The sequence below is a fragment of the Phocoena sinus genome, chromosome 8 (genome assembly GCF_008692025.1).
Source record: "Phocoena sinus isolate mPhoSin1 chromosome 8, mPhoSin1.pri, whole genome shotgun sequence".
In the NCBI taxonomy this organism is placed as follows: domain Eukaryota; kingdom Metazoa; phylum Chordata; class Mammalia; order Artiodactyla; family Phocoenidae; genus Phocoena; species Phocoena sinus.
The window spans coordinates 99,179,754-99,198,202 of NC_045770.1; the positions used below are offsets into that span (position 1 = coordinate 99,179,754).

At 43.3% G+C, this 18,449-nt stretch overlaps 1 protein-coding gene across 2 annotated transcripts; it reads right to left on the reverse strand.

Moving 5' to 3' along the window:
* Positions 1–505: 505 nt before the first annotated feature.
* Positions 506–16,751, reverse strand: LOC116758227 (glycine N-acyltransferase-like). 2 transcript variants are annotated; one of them, XM_032641033.1, is made up of 7 exons: positions 16,702–16,751; positions 14,248–14,679; positions 9,515–9,634; positions 6,126–6,233; positions 4,536–4,662; positions 2,037–2,208; positions 506–1,613 (listed from the first exon to the last, which is right to left on the reverse strand). In XM_032641033.1, exons 3-7 carry the CDS (start codon positions 9,590–9,592, stop codon positions 1,211–1,213), a joined length of 888 nt encoding a protein of 295 aa, XP_032496924.1. In that variant the 5' UTR covers positions 9,593–9,634; positions 14,248–14,679; positions 16,702–16,751; the 3' UTR covers positions 506–1,210. The 2 variants fall into 2 exon arrangements, with proteins under 2 accessions (XP_032496924.1, XP_032496925.1); XM_032641034.1 differs by lacking the exons at positions 14,248–14,679; positions 16,702–16,751 and adding exons at positions 11,549–11,927; positions 12,078–12,162.
* Positions 16,752–18,449: the final 1,698 nt, after the last annotated feature.

An 18,449-nucleotide genomic window follows, 5' to 3' on the forward strand; every position in this document is an offset into this window, starting at 1 on the left:
ACTCTCGCAGCTGGCGAAGAAATTAAACCTCAGTTGTGTGAGTGTGTGTGCACGCACGCTCATGTATCTTTGTGGGGGTCTTCATCCCCAATTCCACAGCTTAATTTCAGGCTTAGGTGGACCAGAGGGAACGAGTTCTTAATCCAGGTGATCACCTTCATTCAGGTGCTCTGTTTGCTGCCCGGTACTGGTGTTTAGGGCTGTTTCTCTCGAAGGGCTGGGGCAGGAAACTCTCCCACCTAACCTGTCCCAACCAGGAGGAATATCTTTCCAGCAACCAGATTCTCCCATGAGACAATGGTCCGAACCGCACAGAATTCTGGCATCTTGAAGTAATATGCCAAGGTCAAGCGGAACAGTAGGCATCCATGCTATACCCCCCACCCCCTCAACTTCCATCTCTTCTCAATAAATCCCCACCTTCCTGGGGCTGGGTGTTCCCACTTTCCTCTCCCCGTTAACTCATGCCATGTTTCCCCATCACGAACCACTTAGCTTCAGCTTATACAATCAAACACAAAATCTCTTTATTATTTGAGGGTTTCAGGTGACTTTAGGAAGCTCAGCTTTTAGGAACAATATTGAATCATTTCCCCCAGAGTGGAAGGGTTGGGGGGACAGGCTAACATAAGTTAGTCTTTTTCTTAATAACTCTCCCTGCTATATCATACATGTCATATTTAACATAATATATCATATATATTTGTATATAACATATTTAATATACCTATAAAGCAGCAATCAGAGGAGAGGATAATGTTTACAGACCTAAAGAGTAGAGTCCACTTGCTCCTCACTAAGGGAAAAGCCAAAGAAAGAGAGGAATAAGTCGTAATGCCCAGGAAGTGTTAGCCCTCCCTGGAAAAACTGGCAAGGGTCTACCAACCCATGCCCTAAGAGTCCCAGGGGAAGCCATTTGGGGCAACATGTAGCGGATGAAGAAGCATGGCGGAGATACTGGAAGCATGGGGACCAGAAGTACAAAACCACTGCAGGAGGACCGGATGCTACTTATGCTGAGGTATCTAAGGCAAGCCCATCGACGGTGGTGGTCCTGTCGACCATTCCCACTGCTGCCCCGGGACCCACACGATGTCCACTCCTTTACCTACGATTACAGTTACAATTGGTTCTTTCCCTCCACCCACCCATCGGCTCCTACAGCTGCATCCTTAGGCCCATCCCGTACTGTCTTGGGTTCAGGGCTGCTTCACAGAGGCACACAGTTCCACTGGTTCCAGTCACAGGGCACAGGGATATGGTTCAGACTGTGACTCATTTTTTGCATGATTTTGTTATTCTTGTCTACGTGCGAATACACGGGGAAGCCACGTGTGATCAGAGCCTGGGTCTGGTAATAGATGACGTAGGTGACGAGACCCTGGCCCCGGTACTCAGGCAGGGTGCCCCCCATCCGCATCTCTCCTGTCTGGTCCATCAGGGACCAGGACACAGGTGTCCCCTCGGGCCCCAGCAGGCAGAAGGTGGGGAAGGTCCGGATACAGCGCTCGATGAATCTCTTGCTCCACTCATTGCCACCGAAATGCCAGAATTTATTCACCACGGCAGCGTGGGTAGGATCCAACGATGAGAGTTTAAACATCTCTTGGTCACTATGGATGTCCCAAGAGAAAAGCAAAGTCCATGAGTTTAGAGGTTTATATTTGTTCTTACCTCTAGTATCTTGAGAGACAGAGTAGGCAGAGGAAATAGCGAACGCAAAGTCTGGAGTATAAGTGAGCTTGTAATGACAGAGGGACAGGAAGAAGGCCGATGTTGGACGGAGTGAGCTAGAAGGACAAGACAGGTCAAAGAAGTTGACATAGGCCTGATATACTCCAGGTGAAAAAAGAAACGGTGGGGTATTTTAAGCAGGGGAGAAACACGGTTTGAATTACGTTTTTAAAAAAGATTCTTCTGGCCGCTTTGAAGAAGATCGATTGTGGGCAGACAGAGTAAAAGCAGAAAGAGAAGTTGGGAGGCTGCTCTGGCAGTGAGAGGCATAAGTAGCGTAGGGTAGCTTTTATCAAACTCACATGGCCTTGGGTTTGCCATGGCTAAGTGATAAGTTCTTTACATCCAGCAGGGAAGGAGCCAGTTCCCTTATTGCCTCAGTCGCCATATAGAGAATGTTTTGTGATTGCTTGACTTTGAAGGATTTAGTGGCTGCAAGACTTTGTATCACTTCATTCAGGCTGGACTGTGAACCTGGATGGGATTATAAGGAGAAATGCAATGATTTATGTCCATTCTAGGGAGAAGCTCTCCAGTGGAGTAGGAAGTGTCTGAGGATTTCTAGTCAGAGAATTTTGGTGATGGGCTCGGTGCTGCTACTGTATGACTGGGCTCATGTAATCAGGACTTGTGCAATTTTCCTTGTTTTGGAAAAGCAAAAGCATGCCTAGAAATTCATTCAGCCATGGTCATGCCATTAGAGGCAATACCAGGACTGGAACTAAGTTTTCTGGGCTACATAATCATGCAGTTTTTGTTTGTTTGTTTGTTTGTTTTTTGTGGTACACAGGCCTCTCACTGTTGTGGCCTCTCCCGCTGCAGAGCACAGGCTCCTGACGCGCAGGCTCAGCAGCCATGGCTCACGGGCCCAGCCGCTCCGCAGCATGTGGGATCCTCCCGGACCGGGGCACGAACCCGCGTCCCCTGCATCGGCAGGCGGACTCTCAACCACTGCGCCACCAGGGAAGCCCAATCATGCAGTTTTGATGATCAAAGAAGGTGAGTTATAATAATTATAGCTGCCGGGACTTCCCTGGGGGAGCAGTGGTTAAGAATCCGCCTGCCAGTGCAGGGGACACGGGTTCGATCCTTGGTCTGGGAAGATCCCACATGCTGTGGAGCAACTAGGCCCGTGAACCACAACTGCTGAGCCTGAGCTCTAGAGCCCGTGTGCCGCAGCTGCTGAGCCCACGAGCTGCAACTACTGGGGCCTGCGCACCTGGAGCCCCTGCTCTGCAATGGGAGAGGCCACCGCGATGGGGGACCTGCGCACTGCAGCGAAGAGTGGCCCCCACTCACCGCAACAGGAGAAAGCCCACGCACAGCAACGAAGACCCAACGCAGCCAAAAATGAATAAAATTTTTAAAAATAATAATAATTATAGTTGCCAACATCTCTGGAGTACTTACTATGTTCCCAGTGCGGTAGATTGTTGTAGTAATGGCCCACAGTTTGCCCACATCTCCTTGTACCCATTCCCTGGAATAGTCCCCTCCTGCACTGCATCTGACCTTGGCCATATGACTTGTGTTACCAATGGGAAAGAGTAAATTTGATGCAGAGAGAGGCTTAAAAATGCTTGCACATTGGGGCTCACCATGTCTTTGTGCTTCTGGTTAACTTGAGGCCAACACCACATGAAAAGGCCTCGGCTAACCTGCTGAAGACATGTGCTCTTATCATGATGTCACCAGGGCCTAGCCAGCACTGACAGTCAGACCATCATTCAGACTTGTAAGTTAGGCCAACTTAGAGCAACCAGCACACAGTCACCCATCAACTGACTGTAGGTGCATAGCTACACCCAGAGGAGACCAGCAGAAGAACTGCTTTGCAAAGCCCAGTCCAATTGTTGATTCACAGAATTATGAGGTTTGCTATGCAGTGAAAGTTAACTGAAACATTCAGGTATTGCACTAAGCAATTCCTAGCTAAGATTTCATTTAATCTTTTCAACACTGCTGTGTTTTAGGTACCATTATTTATTTTTTAAGTAAATTCATTCATTTATTTATTTATTTTTGGCTGCGTTGGGTCTTCATTGCTGCGCACGGGCTTTCTCTAGTTGTGGCGTGTGAGGGCTACTCTTTGTTGCGGAGTACGGGCCTTAGAGCACGCGGGCTTCGGTAGTTGTGGCCCACAGGTTCGGTAGTTGTGGCATGCGGGCTCAGTAGTTGTGGCTCACGGGCTTAGTTGCTCCGCGGCATGTGGGATCTTCCTGGACCAGGGCTTAAACCCGTGTCCCCTGCATCAGCAGGCGGATGCTTCACCACTGCACCACCCGGGAAGTCCTAGGTACAATTATTACCCTCGTTTTTATATATGAAAGTCAGGATCTCAGATAGGACAAGTTCCTGGCTAGGATCACATGGCAAAGTAAAGGCAAATGCCATCCTAGGTAGTCTGACTCTGGAGACCACACTCATAACCATATAAGTTGCTCTTTATGACCTCGGAGGTGTTCTGTGGCACAAGTTGTCATTCCAGTTCTAGGAATGAAAGACCCTGGGGAAAGCTCTGCTCTGATACCCAACCACCCTAAGGCAACCTGGATATGTCCACAAAATGTGCCACAAATCCTTAGCTCTCAGGGGATTACATTACAGTCCTCTATATGAAGCCCATTAGGTATAAGCTTCGAGGGTGTTTTCTCCCCCTTTACAGGTATAGTTGCAGCTGAGTAAAAAAACTGACAGCAAGCTGAGGGTCTGGGGCTTGGAGAAAGGAGATACATGTCATAAGATAAATTGTTCAGGATGGAGGTGTGATTCAGCACAGATTCCATTCCTTTTATACTTACTTTGGATCTGCAAATGCTGTTTCCAATTGATGACTTCTGGTAAGCTGAGGAATTCCTGACAGTTTTTGAGGTCTTTGGAGTAGATATGGTAAGTATTGGTGTAGTGATCAAGGTCATCTATCATGTCCTGTTATCATTGAGAAAAGGGGGGCAAAACAAAAGTCTTATTTTTCATGATTGTAATACTTTTTTCTAAATTCTACTATACTGTGGTATTTTTAAGTACTAAAATATTGGTGTTTGTATTGGTGCATTAGAAATTTTTCTGAATCATTTAAATCATGAGATCAAGATGGGAGATTCAGGTGTTCAAATTATGATGAAAAACTGCAGAGCAATAGTATTCTCTACCCATATATTGTGTTAAAATTTCAACTCAAGCAAAGACACAACTATTTAGAAAGGATTCTTCTATATTTTCATCTTCCTCAACAGGAAGAAGAGAAAAGCAATAGACAAGGAAAAGCTTCTGTTGCAAGAATAAATTTTTCTATATTTCAAACACTTGCAGAATACACAAACTATGAAGATGACAGTATTAAATTTGGTTACTGACATTTCTGGATTGAAATTTCCATCTATACTAAATTAAGACAAAGAAGATGAAAACCAATTAGAAATGCTTTCATAAAATAATACAAGAGTTGAACAAATTGTAATTACAGAAAAACAAAGAAACCACTTATTTAGAAAGATCCCCTCAAATTATTAAATAAGAGATGTGATTATTTGGAAGAAGGCACAGGAAAATATTATCTTCAGTGCAGAATTAGAAACCTTTTCAAAAATAGTTGGAATTGTTGCACAAAAATACACTCACAAGTCAGCAATGATACCACTAACACATTTTGTTTCTTAAGATCCCATTTAAGATAAAAGGTCAAATAATTTTATTGCAGTTCAGTTTTTATTATTAATATAAATTTCTTCATTTTATATACTGTTTACTTCCATGGATTTTAAATAACTTATTATTTGTAGGAAAGATATATTTGTATTTTTATAAAGTTATAATTTTACTGGATGTTTTAAAATAAACTTAGGGTTTTTTGTCTTTGAAATGTATTAACTATTTAGTTTCACTAATTTTTAAATGTTTCCCCAAAATGCATATGGAAATTCTAATATTATAAAAAAAATTTTTTTATAATCAGCCAACGAACTGTCCTGTTTCATACCTTCCTATCTTTGTCCTTGTCACTTTCTCTGGTTAGAATGTCCTCCTTTCTTTGTCAGCCTAACAAAGATATATTTATCTACAAAACCCAGTTCAGATGAAACATCCACTAAGAAGTATATCTGATCTGATCCTGTAACCTCCATCTCCAAACTCCACAGTTTAATCAGCTTTTGCCTGTGCTATCTCCATATATTGTACATTTTCTGTTTTTGAACATTTTACACTAAGTTGTAATTTATTTACTTACCTGTATTCTCCTCCAGGCTGTGGGGTTCTTAAAGGAAAGGACTTGTTCACTATCACTGCAATTCATGTCTGTAGCCCCAGGGTCTACCACATTGCCGGGCACACGGTAGGCACATAGCCAATACAAACATAGATGCAAATTCATTCCACATCTGGCACCTTACCTGCTCCTGAGGGCGGATAACCACTGTATTAAAATCAGGCCACCTGTCCACCAGGGCCTTTAGCTTGAATGGGTTTCCCTGATTCATGTGGAAGACGGTCCCATAAACCTGCAGTATTCGGACAAAGTGAGAGGGTCAGCTTATTAGGAAGGGATGGCAAAGTGCCTTGTTTGACCAGGACAGGTTAATGTCTATGAAATTGTGAAATTTTACAGTGGTAAAGGGACAAATAGGGCATCTGTGTCTAAAATCTCCACATGCTACATTTTTTTTTTAACCTCAGATGAGAGCTTTTTCTTCCCATCTAATATAAATCAAACATGTATATGGTAAAATATTGGGACAAATAAAGTTAATGATCATAAGAACACCATTCTTTTTTTTGTAGGATTTAATATTATCTTTTCCCAGACTTTCTTCTAGTCATACTCATAGAGATACACAATTTTACAAATGTAAAATGATCTGATACATGATATTTTTCACCACTGAATAAATCGTGGGTGTATCTCTATGTTCACAAATACAAAATTTTTCAATTATGTTCTAATGATAGGATTCCATTATATGGTTGTATCATGGTTCATTTGTGCATTTGTCTACTGAGGGTCATTTCAGCTGTTTCCCAATTTTCATTTTAACAACTAATTCTTTGCAGAGCATGCTTGCACAGAAATCTTTGCGTGGGCACCTGATATTTTCTTAGATTATCCATCAGGTAACTGCTGGTTCAAAGGATATGGACATGTTTAAAACTCTTTAACATGTATGTCCACAGTACCCTCTGGAAAGGTAATTTCCTCCCACAATAAGCAAAGGCTAAAGCAAAATGCTCAAGAGAATGGGCTGTGGAAGCCCACAGTCTCGGTCCAGTCTTGAGTCCCCAACCCTGCCTTTTTGCATAGTTTGTTGAGAGAGAGGGGAAAGCAGGGAGAGAATGAATGAGATAGCCTGTGGACATTAAGTGTCCTGGTGGTTTGGGGGTGGGGGAATGCAGCAGTGGATACCACCGTGGGCTATTGTAAACATGAAGCCTCTGCAGATACCAGCATGGAAACGTGCCAATGGCCAAAGGTCAAAAAAAATATATATGCAGTTTAATGGTTTCTACCATAGATAGATGATGACCAAAGACTGTACAAACATCCTTCCCTCCTACCACCCTCCACCCGATGTGAACTATTGATGTTACACTATGGAGAAAGAGAAGGGGAAAAAAATCTAAGTTACCTGAGCTTATCTGAAATCATTGTTTTCAGCCATGAATGGAGGCTTGATATAGAAATTCCGTATAGTTTGGCAAAATATAGATGTTTCTTTTTATGCCTTTGCATTTGAGGGTGTGTAAAATTGCTTTAGATTAATACGTTATCCATTACAGGATCTGAAAATATGTGTAGCTCTTCCTCTTTCTTATTCCCCGGGCTGAATTAATTAAACCTCTTTTTTTTTTTTTTTTTTTCTGCTGAACTCAGAACGTAGTGAGCCAGGCAGCTACTCCACATGGACTCAGCTGGAGTTGACACATGCAATAAAATGTACTTAATATCCAACACTTAGAAGAACAGATAGACGTTTTGTCAACGAGACTCAAGCAAGTATTGAGTTCTAGGTTATACCTCCATTAAAGGTACCTGGCAAACAGTTATTCTAGATTTCAACTAGGGTAAAAATGTATATCTTTCATATACAACCAATGCTGTTTCTTCATGAAAGTTGTGGAACCAAGAGGGCCGCCTTATCTTACCACAGAGATGCTCCAACTAAGGACACTTGGAAACCACCAAGAGTTTCCTCAAGATGTTTGGGGTCCACTTAACCCAAGGAGCAAAGAGAAATTTAAATCACAAAATTCTATACTACAGAGCATGGAAGAAAAACTTTTAGGTTGAAGAATTTTCAAAAATAGTTACTTACCATAAAAATATCTTAGGCAAGCATTCATAACATGTATAACTGATGTAACCTCTAAGAAAAATTGACTGTCTCTTTAAGAGGTTGCCTGGATCTTAAGGATTATCAAGTGAAAGTAGTTAAATATTAGGTAACAGATTAATATTAGTGAGATCCACCAAAGTGGGTGACATTTTAGTATTAAATTAGTTGATTTGAAGGCATTTTTGGCAGTAATTAAAGAACAGGGCGAGTTGTTTCATTAGTCTATTTCTAATAAATGAAAATGAAGCCATATGATCTACAAATAAAATAATACTAACATTTTTCTCCTTTATACAGAAAGATGGAGTAACATATCTATTAGGGAGTGAGGCAGGTGAATGCATTTATCTTATCTAAAATGTATGCATCTACTAGGAGTGTCTTATAAAACAGTAGAAATCTACTTCTCTTTCTACAAAAAACTTTCAGGGAAACAATTTGTTCTCCAAATACACACACACACACACACACACACACACACACATTCACACACACACGGTTGTACTTAAATTCCACTGGAATGGACCCCATCCCTTTGGTTGCTAAAGAAAAACACAGGTGAGGACCCCAGACCATCATTAGAGTTGCTCTCAAACAGTTCTGTATGTGGGCATCTACATATATGTTCTATTTAATCCTGAGATTTCTGATCAATTGTACTTGGTTAACAGAGGTCCTCAGAGTCAGGCACAAAATAGCTTGATATGCCATAAGTTCGGAGCAATTGGAAAATCTAAGTGAAATAGAAATTGTCTTATCATTAATTTTAAAGAAGGCTCATGACAGTTAACCTCTCACCTGGCAAGTGTTCTTTTAAGGAGAACAAATTTAAAAATTAACATGTAGTCTCAGCTAACTTTGTAGGAGAACTCTGGGCAAGTTTCCAGTGCTATTATGGAACGTTTCTTGGAAAGGAGCAAGGGAACACTTTTTGAATCAGCTTGGAGCAAAAAGCAATGCTAGGTCTCAGGCATTCCTACGTCTATACCATAGCACTGCAGCTCACTATCTGTGGGGTATTGGGCAAAGCACTTCACTGAGCCTCCATCTTCACATCAGTGACATGGGCATAACAGCAAATGTCTTGTAGAGAGGTTATGCAAATTAAATGAGAGAAAATATGCACCAGTGCCTGGCACAAAATAGGTGCTCAATAAAGATTAGTCTCTTGGGCTTCCCTGGTGGCGCAGTGGTTGAGAGTCTGCCTGCCGATGCAGGGGACGCGGGTTCGTGCCCCGGTCTGGGAAGATCCCACATGCCACGGAGCGGCTGGGCCCGTGAGCCATGGCCGCTGAGCCTGCGCGTCCGGAGCCTATGCTCCGCGGCGGGAGAGGCCACAGCAGTGAGAGGCCCGCGTACCGCCAAAAAATAAATAAATAAATATTAGTTTCTCTTTCCCTTCATCACAGGAACTTTCTATTCCTACTCCCCTCAGAATTTTCCATTGTCACCTTTAAGGATGTAGGAAGGCTCTTCCTCAAGGCTTTCTCCAGCATCTGCAGCACCTGGGCGCCTTGCAATGCGAACATCGTGCAAGACAGCCTGTTCTGGAGAGACAACCAGGAAACAGCCTGGAATGAGAAGAACAGGAGGAGATTCAGAAACAAAAGCAGCAAGTTCTCTGCTAATTGCCGGAGCCCTCTTCCGTCTCTCTTTATTGGCGTCCTCTTCACTAAAGTCATCAGCCATTCCAAGGAAGGACGAGACTGGCGGAAAGTGCAGAGCCTGCCTTCTGAATTTTTCAGCTCACCTTCTTAAAACTTTGATGAATTCTAGTCACTAACTTCACTTTACATTAACAAGCACATTCTAAAGTATATATAACATTTTTTTTTTGAAATTTAGTTGCTATCAGTGATTTTTCTGACTCTACCAGTAATAAGCTGTGCAACCTTGGAAGGTTACTTAGCTTCTCTGTACCTTGGTTTCTTCAAAGTAGATGGGATAATGGTATTACCTGACTCATAGAATGGTTGTGAGGATTAAATGAGCTAATACGTTAAAAGAGTAAATAAGTGCTTAAAGAGTATCTGTCACATAGTAAACACTGAACATATGTTATTTTATTACTACTACCACTCCTCTTCCGTACTGTCTTTTCTTTCCCCTCCTCTTCTCCCCCCTCTTCCTTCTCCCCACTTGAGTTAAAGTGCTGTATACTGCATGAATTTTTTTTTTTTTTTTTTTCAGTATGCGGGCCTCTCACTGCTGTGGCCTCTCCCGTTGCAGAGCACAGGCTCCGGACGTGCAGGCTCAGCGGCCATGGCTCACGGGCCCAGCCGTTCCACGGCATGTGGGATCTTCCCGGACCGGGGCACGAACCCGTGTCCGCTGGATCGGCAGGTGGACTCTCAACCACTGCACCACCAGGGAAGCCCACTGCATGATATTTTGATGCCACCTTTTTAATATAGGGCTTTGTGACATGCTTTAAAATATAAACAAGTTATCTTATTGTTTGCTTGTTTCTTTATCTATTTAGGCCACACTATGTGGCTTGCGGGATCTTAGTTCCCCAACCAGGGATTGAACCCAGGCCCCGGCAGTGAAAGCGCCGAGTCCTAAGCACTGGAATGCCAGGGAACGCCTTGTTTGTTTAATTGCCAAGTCCTATTTCAAGCTGGTGCTCTCACTTTATCACTGAGCCTCACCTTATTTTCGAGTTTTACTCCATCTCTAAGCCTTACTCTTGGATCTGTGATACATGTTGCATAATTACTAGGTAGCATAAAAATAGTATTTTTACATATTTGACTCACTGCATCAAATTGGGATGCTCAGAACATCTCATAAAATCCTACTGACATGAAAAAGGAAGAAAAGAGGCAGTGTCACAGTGCTCTGATTTGGAACTGTGATCTTAGGAGTACCAAGTTACTTTCTAATGAAGGCGCCGAAGACGTATTCTGAGAAGATGTTGTATTAAAACCCACCATGCCTGAGATGACATGCTCCAGGCCAGAACTGGGTAAATTTGTGCTTTTAGAATAGCAAGGGCACTTCTGTTTCTGGCCAAGGTGGAATGCAATAAGTCCCTTATACACGAAATTTCAAGTTTTGAACTTTCAAAGATGCAAACGTGCGTCGCTCATCCAACCTATGGACCAAGGAGTTATGATGACTTTTGTTTCTTAATATTTATTTGTTTATTTATTTGGCTGCACCGGGTCTTAGTTGCGGCACGTGGGATCTTCATTGCCGAGTGCGGGATCTAGTTCCCTGACCAGGGATCGAAACTGGGCCCCTGCATTGGGATGCAGAATCTTAACCACTGGACCACCTGGGAAGTCTCAATTATAGTGACTTTTAAGAAATATTATTTATTTCACACTTTTCACCTGGCAGTAAAGGCGAGTGATGAATCAGGAACAATCTTGCGACAATTTTGGAAGGATGATAACATCTGCAAGGCCATAAAAAACATTGACTTTGCTTGTCGTGAGGTTACAGCCATCACCATGAATGGGGTTGGGAAGAACCTTTACCTGTAGTTTGCTCACGACTTCTGTAGATTTGAGAAGGTGGATGAGGAGGCCAAAGAGGTCTCCAGCCACTTAGTGACCCTCAGCGGGAAGTTGGAGCTAGATCTGCAATAAGACGACTTCACTGAACTCCGTGCTGTGCCACATAAGGAGCCACTGATGAAGACCTGGCGGAAGTGGAGGCCCAGAGAAAGGACGAAGAAACACAAGAGGAAGAAGAAGTAACTGGAGACCTGAAGAGATTCACGACGTAGGAAACGGCAAGGAGATTTTCTTTATTTGAGGGGGCACTGTTAGTTTTGGAGGCACAGGTCCTGAACGTAGAACGGTACACGAAAGTTGCAGCAGCCGTTCAGAATGCAATCCAGTGCTACCGTGTCATCTATGATAAGAAAAAGAAGAGCTACTACCCAGACATCACTGGATTGTTTATTCAAGAGAGTAGATAGAAGTGAATCCAGAGGATCTAAAGACTGTAAAAAGTATAGCATTCCTGAAGGCCAATCTTATCTTTTATCTAGAGGCAACTCACAAGGAGTATAAGATGCAACATAAAGATGAATGTCAAATCTGTGGGGTGGGACTTCCCTGGTGGCCCAGTGGTTGAGAGTCCCCCTGCCGATGCAGGGGACACGGGTTCGTGCCCCGGTCCGGGAAGATCCCACATGCTGCGGAGCAGCTGGGCCCGTGAGCCATGGCCGCTGAGCCTGCACGTCCGGAGCCTGTGCTCTGCAACGGAAGAGGCCACAACAGTGAGAGGACCACGTACCACAAAAAAAAAAAAAAATCTGTGGGGTGAAGTCAGAACGGCCATTGTTAAAACATCTACAAATAATAAATGTTGGAGAGGGTGTGAAGAAAAGGGAACCATCCTACCCTGTTGGTAAACTGGTGCAGCCACTATGGAAAACAGTATGGAGGTTCCCCAAAAAACTAAAAATAGAGTTGCCATATGTTCCAGGGATCCCACTCCTGGGCATATACCCAGACAAAATTGTAATTTGAAAAGATACATGCACCCCTATGTTCATAGCAGCACTATTTAAAATAGCCAAAATATGGAAACAACCTAAATGTCCATCGACAGATGAATGGATAAAGAAGATGTGACATATAGATACATATACATATATACGTGTATATATATATATATATATATACACAAAGGAATATTACTCAGTCATAAAAAAGAATGAAATAATACCATTTGCAGCAACATGGATGGACGTAGAAATTATCATACTAAGTGAAGTAAGTCAGAAAGAGAAAGACAAATGCCATATGATAACGCCCACGTGTGCAATCTGAAATATGACACAAATGAACATATCTACGAAAGAGAAACAGACTCACAGACACAGAGGACAGATTTGTGGTTGCCAAGGTGGGAGGGGGGTAGTGGAGGGACAGAATGCAAGTTTGGAATTAGCAGATGCAAACTATTATATATAGGATGGATAAACAACAAGGTCTTACTGTATAGCACACAGAACCGTATTCAATATCCTGTGATAAACCATAATGGAAAAGAATCTGAAAAGGAATATATATATATTTATAAAACATATATATATGTATATATGACTGGATCATCTTGCTGTACAGTAGAAATTAACACAACATTGTAAATCAAATATACTTCAACAAAATTAAAGTATCCGTGGGGTGTAATATTACCATATTTCCTGAAAAGTATAGGGTTTGGAACCACCCTTCAAGGATGCACACACAAACCAACAACCAAGCATGGTGCCTCGTAAATAAGGTAGATTGAAAACAACTGAGACTGTGATTCTCCAGGACATTGGACACACTCACTGTGAGCTGGCAGAACTGGGCAACAGGCAATGTCCTTGGGCGTGAAATTCAGAACTTTGGACCTAGTTATTCCCAGAAGAAGAAATTAATTCAAAGAAAACAATTCAAAAGAAGAAAAAAGCTCTCAGCAGACTCTGATAAAGCTACACAAAGTTAAGCAAGGACTGAACAAAATCCCAGTGTTCAACAATAGGGAAAGGAAATATAAAGCATGGTGCAACTCCATGATATTAGCATAATTCCTGTACATAGGGACACATGGGAAAGGGTTGAAATAAAATGAGAAAATGTAGGGCCTAAAACAGTTCACATACCACATACATAAGCATACATTTATAAGAGGACACAGACAAATAAAAAGATAGATTGTGGTAGTAGCAATATAGGCGAAAGCTTTAAAGTAAGTTTGTTTATTATACGATTTAAATAAACAATAGGTCTGGTCTGTGTTCTTGTCCTTACTCAGCTACTCATTTCCTCTCTGACTTTACGTACAGCAACCTTCATGGAGACAAAAAACTGCCTACTTTAAAATATAACCAGAAGGATTCAGCAGGGTGCTTGTTCAGAGTGTTTTCACGCATTAAGTGCTCCATTCAGCACACCCACTGCCAGAAAATGCCCAGATCTTTCCTCATTCCTGTATTAGTTCAGATCCAAAAACTGCAAGAATTTTTCGTAGTACCTAACGAGTTGCCTTTTACAGAATAGGTGCCAGATACACGTTTCTGACGTTGAAGTTATCCCTTTTCCTTAGGTATATTTGTCAGCGTATTCTAAGCAGAACAAAATACAAGCATTTTGATTTGTCTCATGTAAGTGGAGAGGATGTCATAAAGCCATGATTATCTTTTTTTTTTTTTTTTTTTGGCATGAGTTCTCACCTGGAAAGCTGTCTTCACACCGAGCTTTGCAGGAACAAATGAAGGGGAGCGACCTTTAGATCATGAAATTTCCCTCTGGTGTAGACATTGTTAAGCAGGTCTTGCAGAGTGCTTTTAGGTACGTTTTCTTCACAAATTGCCGAGCTGAGGCTTGTCATGTGGACCTTGCACTAGGCAAAAAGTTGGGTGTTAGCTCTCGTGAAATCTCTCCCTTGCTCTCTGGGTCTCATGTTGAGGGAGCTGGTTCTGCAAGGTTGGGAGGCTGCCAGTGCGCCACCTGAGCTTCTCTTTCTGAAACGCCGGGCTGCTCTTTGTCCCGCAGTCCCTGTCATTACTCTGATAACCAAGCTATGTGAAGCCAACAAGCCAGATACTGGAAGGGTCACGCTGTACAGGCAATACCTTTCTCCTCCCCTTCCCATTCTCAAGTACCTGCAATAAGAGAAAGATATTAGGAAAGATATGGTTCAGGTCTGGTTTGCAGAATCTGACTTTTCTTCCTTCACGTATGCAGTACAGAAAATCGCACAGGGTGACTAAAGCTCCTAGGATCCTCGCTATTTTAGGATAATCTGTGTCCTCTCCCCTGCCCATTCTGAGGCTCCAGTTAAACATCCCCACAATGATTCAACTCGGGCACTTCTTAGTCTCACTTTTTTTTTTTTTTTTTTTTTTTTTTTGCGGTACGCGGGCCCCTCACTGTTGTGGCCTCTCCCGTTGCAGAGCACAGGCTCCGGACGCGCAGGCTCAGTGGCCATGGCTCACGGGCCCAGCCGCTCCGCGACATGTGGGATCTTCCCGGACCGAGACACGAACCCGCGTCCCCTGCATCGGCAGGCGGACTCTCAACCACTGCGCCACCAGGGAAGCCCTTAGTCTCACTTCTATAGAGAAGGAAACTGAGGCTCAGTGTGGCTGAACTGGATAGAATTTAAACCCAGAGCCTTTCACTCCAAAGTGCCCAGTACCTCACATGAACACTTGTTCTACCATTCTCAGAAGAGAAAGGAGGGTTCATAGAAAAGAGAGCCCACTCTGTGAAATGACCAGGGAGGGAAGGTTGACACTATCTGGGTCCTCGACCTCATCACTCTTACCCTTGTTCAGCAGGTTAGTGGAGGGAAGGAGCCACTCTAATCAGAGGAGCAGGGACAGGGTTGCCTAGTGTCCAGAAAGTTGAAAAACCTTGTGTGCTCCTTCAGTCCATAGACCAGCACAGCACAAGTTTACACATGTTCACTTCTGTCCTCCTAGAATATTAATTCTCCATCTTGTCTCCTGGAGTTGAAGTTGTTATAATTATTCATTACTCTTTCTCCAAGGCTAAAGGCCATTGAAACTGTTCTGTCTCAGAATGGCCATCATCAAAAAGTCTACAAATGATAAATGTTGGAGAGGGTGTGCAGAAAAAGGAACCCTCCTACACTGTTGGTGGGAATGTAAATCAGTACAGCCACTATGGAGAACAGTATGGAGGCTCCTTAAAAAAAACAAAAATAGGGCTTCCCTGGTGGCTCAGTGGTTGACAGTCCGCCTGCTGATGCAGGGGACACGGGTTCGTGGCCCGGTCCGGGAAGATCCCACATGCCGTGGAGTGGCTGGGCCCGTGAGCCATGGCCGCTGAGCCTGCGCGTCCAGAGCCTGTGCTCCGCAACGGGAGAGGCCACAACAGTGAGAGGCCCGCGTACCGCAAAAAAAAAAAAAAAAAAATAGAGTTACCATATGATCCTACAATCTCACTCCTCGGTATATATCTGGAAAAGACAAAAACTGTAATTTGAAAAGATACATGCACCCCAATGTTCATAGCAGCACTATTTACAATAGGCAAGACATGGAAGCAACCTAAGTGTCCATCGACAGATGAATGGATGAAGAAGATGTGGTATGTATATACAAACATATACATATATGTATGTATATATAAAATAATATTCATAAAAAAGAATGAAATAATGCCATTTACAGCAACATGGATGGATCTAGAGATTATCATACTAAGTGAAGTAAGCCAGACAGAGAAAGACAGATATCAAATGATATTGCTTATATGTAGAATCTGAAAAAACAAAGATACAAATGAACTTATTTACAAAACAAAACAAAAATAGACCCACAGACATAGAAAACAAACTTATGGTTAATGAAGGGGAAAGTGGGTGGGGTGGGGGAGGGGTCAGCCTAGTGGACCCCTTGGCCCCAGTAGAGTCCATATCCTACAAAGACTATCTACAACACAAGAGTAGGGTCCTTCTCTCTCCCACCTGAACCTAGACCCCTGGTCCTCTGTCTCTTTCAGCCCTTGCACTCACTCAGTCAGAAGATTCAAGAGTCTCTATTACCCTTTAACCTTAAACTACTCTCTTAACCACTCTGGAATGTTTTCCCAGCTGGAAAAAAATAGTGTTGTCATGCCAGGTAACCAAGGGTTTTCTCTGCTCTTCTGTTACCAACCCTCTCCAGTGGGTCCCCAAGAAGGGTCCTCCTGCCTGGCGTCGCTCCCACCAATAAAATGAGAACTAGTTCAGCTTAGAAGCGGAGGAAAGCTTTATTCTTCCATCAGGGAATGGAGAGGCGCAAGTTCTGGCTCTAGGACACACACTCTCCCTGACAGGTGGTGGGCAGGGCTGCTTTATAGGGTTCTCTCCTTGGCAGGGCGGGTGCGGAGTTCTCCAGGGTCTGGGTCAGGCGTATTGCTCAGGGCTCCAGATGGGAGTGTCGGGTCTGTGCACACGGCCCTCTGCCGCTGCCACCATCTTGAATCTCGGCGTTGTGGGCAGTGCTTCTGCACACGGCCCTCAGAGCTGGAGCGTCCGTGCAGCCATTTACACCAGGAACTCTGGTCGGAAGCACCGGGTGTGAGGCCTCTGCGCGAGGCACCCTGTGAGCAAATGAAACCAGATGAAGCACAAAAGAAAGGAGAAAGGTTAGCCTTTATTTTTACCCAGATTCTGTTTGTATTCCCCGGGAACTGGTTTTGATTTTTTTTTTAATTTTTATTTTATATTGGAGCATAGTTGATTAACAATGCTGTGTTAGTTTCAGGTGTGCGGCAAAGAAGCTTCACTTATACACATACCCGTATCTACTCTTTTTCAAATTCCTTTCCCATATAGGTTATTACAGAATATTGAGTAGCGTTCCCTGTGCTGTACAGTAGGTCCTTGTTGGTTATCTATTTTAAATATAGCAAAAGGGTGGGAGGGGGCAGGGATAGATTGGGAGTTTAGGATGGACACTTACACACTCCCCGGGAGTTGTTAATGGGATTTGCCGGTGACACTTCCTTGACTCTGTGGTTATTACCTTTGCTGTGTTACACAGGATAGCAGACATAAATCTTCTCACACACTTTGGGGTCAGGTACAAGGGAAAAGGTTCAGGAGCACTGGCGTCAGTTTTCGTGGAAGTGTTTCTCTGGGTGCTGGGTTAGGGCTGCCAATGACGACAGAAGCAGCACAGCAGAAGGGCTCAGATGAGTAAGATGGGGCCGAACTAACAGGGTTGAGATCCTGACTGCACCTCTTACCTACTGTGACCTTGGACTGATTAGTTGATCTTTCCATGTCTCTGTGTCTACAATAAGGAGTAAATAATAGTACTCTTATCTAGTAGGGGAATTCAGGCAAGTGGGTTTCCCTGTCTCTACTGATCCCTAATGAGTTCCAGGAAATATATGATCTTGTAGTTTATCCAGCCTTTTCTCATCATTAGTGTGGGAACAGAGCTTTCTCCGCTTTCTAAATCCTAGGTAGAAGCAGAAATAAGATCATATCTTTTCTTAATTTAGATATGCATAGTTATAATTGCTTAGACAATAATAACTTAAGTTCTTGGTACATGGTAAGCATATAGAAATGTTATATTAACTAAATGAAAAATTATCTAATACAATGCAATATGCATCAGCTAATGTGCATAAAAATGTTTAGTGGTTGGGGCTTCCCTGGTGGCGCAGCGGTTGAGAGTCCGCCTGCTAATGCAGGGGACGCGGGTTCGAGCCCCGGTCCGGGAAGATCCCACATGCCGCGGAGCGGCTGGGCCCGTGAGGCATGGCCGCTGAGCCTGCGCGTCCGGAGCCTGTGCTCTGCAACGGGAGAGGCCACAGCAGTGAGAGGCCCGCGTACCAAAAAAAAAAAAAAAATTTAGTGGCAATAATTCTTTCCTTAGGGCCCTAGGTCCAGTCATACTCATGAGGCCCG

Coding starts and splice junctions, on each gene's coding strand:
- LOC116758227 (XM_032641033.1), bottom strand. CDS start 9,592: ATGTTCGCATTGCAAGGCGCCCAGGTGCTGCAGATGCTGGAGAAAGCC. Junction 2,209..4,535: donor ACAGCATTTGCAGATCCAAA/GTAAGTATAAAA, acceptor AATCCCATCCAG/GTTCACAGTCCAGCCTGAAT. Junction 1,614..2,036: donor CATGGCAAACCCAAGGCCAT/GTGAGTTTGATA, acceptor GGACATCCATAG/TGACCAAGAGATGTTTAAAC.